The 7,578-nt window shown below is 34.0% G+C and overlaps 1 protein-coding gene across 2 annotated transcripts; it reads left to right on the forward strand.

The window, feature by feature from the left end:
* The first annotated feature begins 1,718 nt into the window (after nt 1-1,718).
* On the forward strand, nt 1,719-6,356 carry LOC123690910 (SAC3 domain-containing protein 1). Of its 2 annotated transcripts, XM_045635042.1 has the most exons (7): nt 1,719-1,867; nt 2,032-2,193; nt 2,730-2,891; nt 2,964-3,233; nt 3,602-3,739; nt 4,818-5,004; nt 5,961-6,356. In XM_045635042.1, the coding sequence occupies exons 1-7, from the start codon at nt 1,767-1,769 to the stop codon at nt 6,027-6,029; spliced, it is 1,089 nt and encodes a 362-aa protein (XP_045490998.1). In that variant the 5' UTR covers nt 1,719-1,766; the 3' UTR covers nt 6,030-6,356. The 2 variants fall into 2 exon arrangements, with proteins under 2 accessions (XP_045490998.1, XP_045490999.1); XM_045635043.1 differs by lacking the exon at nt 3,602-3,739.
* The last annotated feature ends 1,222 nt before the right edge of the window (nt 6,357-7,578 follow it).

Genomic DNA, 7,578 nt, shown 5'->3' on the forward strand with positions numbered 1-7,578 from the left:
TCTAACGACCGATTCAATATAACTACAGGGTGTAGGTAATTCTAACTGAATTCAATCGGCTCAATTACCTGATGTAGTAAACAAATTTTCGTGAATTGATGAAAGCTGTTTTCATTCTTTTAAAAAAATTGCCACTGATTGTGACAAGGGATTTTCTCTAGGTGGCATTTCAAAATAAATTCCACCCTAAGTGCCCTTACGCACTAGCGGTTAACCGCTAGTGCGTAAGGGCACTAAGTAGAAGATATAAGAAACTTGTGCCCATAACTGTAGTGTACCTATACACTTTGTCACAGAATAATAACTAGTAGCTAGCTAACTTTGTGTCATATTTACATAATACCTACCTATTATAAAACTATCGGTCCGCCCCGGCTTCGCCCATGGCACACCCGACACTCCATACAAAATTATCGTTTTGACAGTCACCTAAGGTCACACTGTAGAGACTGCAAATGTGTGTGTTAACGCTTTATAGTTGGCACCAAGTTGGCACTAATGGTTGGCACATTTGTGACTAGCGTAAAAAAAAATTCGCGTTTTTCTGATGAAATACATCCGTAAACAGCACAATATCTAACCATTTTCTACGAAAAACGATAATCACAAATCCAAAATAATAAAATTACTTTAAGTCAATTTGATTAATGTTGTCCTAAGATGTTGTCAATCTTCGTTGCGTAGGTATCGTCCTTGCAGAAAAATGCGGACCATTTTTAGGCTAATCGTGCGGGGTGAGGTAAGTGTTTAATTTTCGCGGGAGGCGGAGAGTGTCCGTTCTGTAGCGTTTAGCTACTAATAAGTATTCTGTGCCCATGGTATAATATGTTTATATTTTCTCACCATAAGAACCACTCGTACTTCAAGGAATATTGTAAAAAAAGGATTAACCACAGAGCAAGTAAGGATTAACGAAATCGGTTCAGCCGTTCTCGAGTTTTGCGCTTACCAACACATTTGGGCATTCCTTTTTATAGTAGGTATGTAAAAACCACCGATGAAAAGATTACCATCTCTGTTATTCAGTCAGAGCCCTATTTATAATAATACCTACATTCAGGCCACAAATAAATCTAACTAAAAGAAACCATCATCATAAAACTGTCAATTGAAGATACAAACGAAATTGAAACAATTTTATGGCAGAATCCGTCCTCACTGGGATCGGGAGTTACAATTTTAGATTTGGAATTTAATTCAGCATTTATGACATTATATGGCTTAGATCAAAATTGATTTAAATAATTGCTATATCTACAGCTGCGTCTAAGAGCTGCGTGTATATCATCAACTATTTATTTTAGAAAAAGCCTTTCAGAGTCATCTGTTTCAATTATTATACCTACTATTTTAAGTATTCTGTGCTATTGCCTAATACACGACAAAACAATTATTATTATGGTAGATTATAAATCGCCATTTTGGATATCGATCCTGCAGAAGAAAACTGGCTCAGAGAACTTGCAACAGATTGACCGTGATATAAGGGTGGCAAGTGTCGGGGTGGTGTCGGGAGGCTGTACCCAAGCTGTACCAGCAATCGGACCACAAATCGGACACAGCGAAAATTAGTGTTGCTATTAAAGAAAATGGATAAACATCTGAAGTTGACACTGAACGAAAAAAAAAAATAACGAAATGTCATCATGACATTTTTCAATTTTGGTGCCAAACGTGCCAAATCTTCAAAATTGGCAGAAAAATTACCTAGGTAACTCGAAATTCAATATTCGAATTCGAATATTATTATTTTTTAAATATAAACGATGTCGTATCTAGATTATTTACTAAACAAAAATACAGCAAAAGTCGGCACGAATATTGCTGGAATTTGTAATAACTTTTGTCCACAAGAAGAAAGCGCTCTGTAAGTTTATTTTTATTTTAGTTACATTAAATCAGAATGTTTCCTTGACTTAAAACTATTTAGCAATATCAATAATACCTTATCTAACTCCTCTGTCTCTGGGTCATTAATGATAATCGTGTACTTTTCTTATTTTATGATATAATTATTTATGTACTTTTCAGACGAAAACGCGAAAAATTAGTACATATCTTGGAAGTTGTTGGAAATGAACATAAATTAATTAAATCATACAGTAGATCTGCTGCAGACTCCAATATGGCTGTGCCAAAGCTGTTACGGCCTTATCATGTATTAAGAAAAGTTGTACAATATTTATTATTTGAGTAAGACATGTACATATTCATTTAAATTGTAGATTGTCTTAAAACAGTGTAAACCACACCTTGTGATTTCAATATTTATATGTGACTACCCATCGCACACGACTTTGTACATTCATCCTCGTTTTTCCCCGTTCCCGCAAGAATTTCGGGAAATCCTTTCTTAGCAGACGCCTACGTCCTAACATATTCAACCTGCATGCCAAATTTCAGCCCGATACGTCCAGTAGTTTGGGCTGTGCGTTGATAGATCACTATATCAGTCACCTTTGAGTTTTATATATATATAGATAGATAATTTATTCTGATAGAACTATTTCAAGATATAGTTTTACGCCACATATAATATATTTATAATTATATTTATAATAAATATAAATATTTATAATAAGACTGTGTATTAATTTATTACATCCAATTGAATATAAAATCTGTATAATGAACAAAAATACAAGTTAATCAATCACTTGTTAGCGGGAACTGTTTTTTCTGTCTGTCTTTCAGTAGCTTCAAAATTGAAATAAACTTACATTTTGCAGAGTAGCAAAGCGATCAGATGTGCCATTAACAGTTAAGTATGATTTCCTCAATGATCGGCTGAGAGCTGTGCGACAAGACATGACCATACAACGCTTACCTCCTGAACAGTGTATGGAATTATTGGAACCTATTATAAGGTTTCATGTTTTCTTTGCTTTAAGGTAAATAATTGATTCAATTCAATATGAAAACGATTATTGACAATATTATATACTTTTTGTTATTTTTTCCAGATTAAGAGACAAATCATTGAATGAATTTGATCCAGTGTTGAACAACAAATACCTCCTTGAATGCATGAAGTGGTTTTTGAGTTGCTGCGATGAAACAGACAGACAGAATAAAAGTTTTAATATAGATAATACATTTGGTCTCGAAGCTTTGTCTTTTAATGGGAAAAATATGTGTAATAGAGAACTAATAGAAAGTTTATATTTATTGTGCAATTTGGATGATTTGCAGCCAATGTTACGGTATTTAAACTTACCGCAGTATTTAAAAAGGTAAAAATAGTGTTTGTTTATTTAATTTGATAATATTTTTTAATAAAAAAAAAAATTCTGAAATCAAGACAGTTTCTTAATTTTTGTTGAAAGAAAATGTTCAGACAGACAAGACAGTTGCTTTATTATCACTACATAGTATAAAACAAAGTCGCTTTCTCTGTCCTTATGTCCCTTTGTATGCTTAAATCTTTAAAACTACGCAACGGATTTTGACGCGGTTTCTTTTAATAGATAGAGTGATTCAAGATGAAGGGTTTAGGTTAGGTTTTAGACAAAGCGGGCGAAGCCGCGGGCGGTAAGCTAGTATTCTATAGTCTACTATTTCCCTACCTTTCCTACTTATACCATTAATTCTCTTTTTTCAGAAAACCACAACTAAGATTGTCCTATGAAATAGCAGTCGCTAATCTAAACAGGAATTACATTAGAATGTGTAGACTATCGCAGAAATTATGTACTTTAACCAGTTGTGCCTTTTACTTATATCTACCCACATTGCAGAGGTAAGTTTAAAGGCCGCTGCATACGTGACCGGTAAATACTTCGGACGGGACGTGAGCAGGACGGGCACGTGATTGCCTCGTTCAAAACGGGAACGTGGTGCAAACGCATACGCACCGTGGCATTGGCATAAGTTATTCGTCGTCCATTTTCGGTAGGTACTTGGATTGTATCAAGGCGTCACTACTTATCTCTCCGGCGCGAACGGAGCGACTGTGCATACGTAGCGAAATCACGGGCGGGACGGGGACGTGCTAAACATCGTCGCCGACGATATTTTTCCCGTCCACGTTCCCGGCCCGTCGATGTTCCCGTGACATATACGTTTTTGGATACATTTTGTATGCAACGATGTTTCCAAAACTTCCCGTCACGTCCCGTCCGGATAAAAACCCGTCACGTATGCAGCGGCCTTTAGTTTAACTGATTGACATAATAATTGATTACAAGTAGCACTTATCTTTAATTTTATAAATAATACTTTGTGTACCTTAAGACACATAAAACTGAAAGAATAGAATAAATTCGATCGCTCTGGCGGGTCACGAGTGGCTGAATTGGTCAGGCATCCGCCCCGGTGTGGCGCGAAAGGATGCGGGTTCGAATCCCGCCTCAGGATCGAATTTTTTCTATTCTTTATAAATTTAAATAAATAACTTTACAAAACAAATTAAGTAAAATTATCATCAGTCGGTACTGGCTAATCTCTTTAACTTTTGTAACTACCCACATTATGCAATTTGTAAAAATATGAATACATTTTTTTTATGTATTCATATTTTTACAAATATGTTTAATTCAGAAGCAATCTACAATGTAAATATAATAAAAGTAAACAATTAATTCATTATAATATTACTAGCTTTCCGCCCGAGGGTTCGCCCGATTTGCCTAAAACCTAATTAATTATATACTAAAACCTTCCACTTGAATCACTCTATCTATTAAAAAAAACCGCATCAAAATCCGTTGCGTAGTTTTAAAGATTAAAAGCATACAAAGGGACATAGGGAAATAGGGACAGAAAAAGCGACTTTGTTTTATACTATGTAGTGATTAATAACATACATAACTTTCCAGACGGAGTCTTCAAGTCCTCAGCACAGCTTACAACAGTAAATCACTGACAGTTCCAACAACAGTGTTACAACAGTGGTTGTTGTTCAACAGTGTTGACGAAGTAATAGATTGTTGTAAACATTATGGACTTACCGTAGGTGACGGGGTTTGCTTTAACAAGGCTGCGTTTAAAAATGATGTAAATGTTGTAAGTATTCAGTATTTTAAACTTGGAAAGATGTAGTAAAGTATTTCTAAGTGTAGTAAATGTAATTTTTTGTGTAAAAAAAGTCTATTTGTAAACTTAAAATATTGGGTAAACAATTAGCTTTCATTAAAACTCCTTTTTCTGTACCTTAATAAACATATTTCATATCCATAGAAATCTAAATAACAAGACACTAGAAGTCGTAAGCGCGCGTGACATCGTCGCCGCTCAGGTGGTAACCATACCACAAGTGCGTTCGTCGCTGTTCAGTTGCTCTAGAGACATGCGTGTGTAAACATGGTGTGTTTCAGCATTTCCCATTGCGGAAATACTTCCACAAGTTCTAATTATACTAATAAAGGTATAACCACGTATAACATTTCATCGGTAAATATTTTTTTTTAGAAATAATGCCGTTTTTCCTTAAAATTAAAGAATATTTACAAGTATTACGAGTGTCACCATAGTAATCGAAATAACAATGAATGACACAGCCGACCATTCTTATTATCACGTTTAACACAAATTTCAACCTTATTTCTATGAGTTTATGTTCAAAGTTATATCTATTGAAAATTGACAACCTCTGTTGTAGAAAAGCCGAATTTTTTCGTATTGGAGCAAAAAGAAACAAAACGTCTCATAAACTTACGGGTGTTATCCTAAAATAAACCGTAAATTCGTGCGTTAGGATACATATTCCAAAGCTTAATTTAATATTTAAGTTAGTTTTCACTAAAATCAAGCTGTCCAATAAAAGGCATAGTTTACTTGTGTGTACTGTTTAGCTATCGGTTTAAATGTGTTGATTTTGGCGACAGCGGTTTTCATACGAATTATGACATTATAGCACTTCTATGTGTCTTGTTATTTAGATTTCTATGTTCATATCGTTTCATTTTTATGAATTCAAGTTAATCTACAAACTTCTTTTAATCTTTATTTTTTTCTTTCAGTTTCCACCAAAATGCAGTTCCAAAATATTAGATATGGATTTCGAAGGCATTCTTAATGTGGAAGCGTGATAAACATGTTTTATCACGCGGATTACTACAAAAATATTACCAAAAATAACCTCTTGAATAATTAAGTTGAATCTACGACCTCGCTCGGGTGCTTAAGTTTCTACATCATAGACCATAGTTATTATTTTTATTATATATATACTTATATTTATCAGAATCGTTAATTAAGTTAAATTTCTTGTATTTTTACTCATAATTTGTTACAATAATTAAGTTTCCAAGATCTCATTGTGAATAATTATTTTTTCTTATTTGTATGTGTGTGCCAGAATTGAATCATGTTATTCTAAATATTTTGTTGTTTGAAATAAAACATTTATTTACCAATAATCTTTTATTTACATAAGAAATTCATCTATGTGTTTGCTAATTACATAAAATAGCTAATTTGCCTATCGTATGGCTAAGTTACATTAGTTATGTCAGTCACAGCTATGGACATGGTAGATAATGGTTTTCACATAATATATATTGTTCTGGTTCCATTTTGTGGGTATATTCAGAAAATTTCCCACTTTATATGAAGAATTTATTATGCAAAAGGAGGATTTTTAAAGACAATTCCGATTAAAATGAAATGCATTTTAAATGTCATTTAATAATCGTTTTTAATAGATAGGGAGGCGAAGAGGGGAATTTTCTGCAATACTCGAGCGTGGCAGTTTAAGATATGAGAGATACCTTAGACCTAATAGAACAACCTTGTTAACTATTTAGCTCTTTAAGTAGTGACGCGCGCCCAAGATAGACGATCAGATTAGTAAAAAAAAATCGATAGTCTGAAATACTCGAGCGCGTCAGATTAAGATATTGGGGGTTGATTTTAGTGTTTTAAGACTAAATTTAACTAATCTGACGATAAGTCCTTGACGCCGCCAAGTTATAGGGTCGCGAACTTGTAAAAAAAAAACGTTAATCCGGCATTCTCGAGCGCGATTGTTTTTATTTTTATTTTGAAGAATATAATCTAAAACTTACTAAAAATACAAAATCTGCCGGTTTCCGCGTGACCGGAAGTCTGGAGGAGCCATTTCGTCTTCCGAAAAACGCGTTGCAGTATATAAGTCGCGAACGATACATTTTACAAAAAAAAAAGTTTGAATAAACAAAAAAGGTAATTTTATTTACACAAAAAAGGTCTTTTTACATTTTTGTCCATAGTTAAAACTTTTTGACTTGAAGCATCATAAAAACTCAAACTCCCGGTTTTTTGAGTATATCTCGAAAACTGAGGGTGTTAAGAAAAATTGATATGAAATAACGATGATTAAAAAAAAGAAACTCTCAAACCTTTTTCGGTCAGATTAAGAGAACCCACCAACATTTTTGTCAGATTAAGAAAATATGCTTTCAGGGGACCGAGATAAACCTCCCCTATGAAAATCTGACGCGCTCGAGTATTTCAAAAGGACTTTTTTTTTCTGCATTTTCAAAAATTCATCGTAACTTATCGTCACGCCGAAATCGTCAGTTTTTTTAAGGGGAGCTTCCTTGGGGCCTACTTAACACCCCTTCCGAAAATCTGACGCGCTCGAGTAAATTTTTTTTT

The sequence above is a fragment of the Colias croceus genome, chromosome 4, assembly GCF_905220415.1.
Source record: "Colias croceus chromosome 4, ilColCroc2.1".
In the NCBI taxonomy this organism is placed as follows: domain Eukaryota; kingdom Metazoa; phylum Arthropoda; class Insecta; order Lepidoptera; family Pieridae; genus Colias; species Colias croceus.

What these genes read in the sequence shown, in the direction of transcription:
- LOC123690910 (XM_045635042.1), top strand. Translation starts at nt 1,767, where the DNA reads ATGTCGTATCTAGATTATTTACTAAACAAAAATACAGCAAAAGTCGGC. An exon ending in TTACCGCAGTATTTAAAAAG is followed by an intron (nt 3,234 to 3,601) that starts GTAAAAATAGTG and finishes CTCTTTTTTCAG; the next exon opens with AAAACCACAACTAAGATTGT. An exon ending in TATCTACCCACATTGCAGAG is followed by an intron (nt 3,740 to 4,817) that starts GTAAGTTTAAAG and finishes ATAACTTTCCAG; the next exon opens with ACGGAGTCTTCAAGTCCTCA.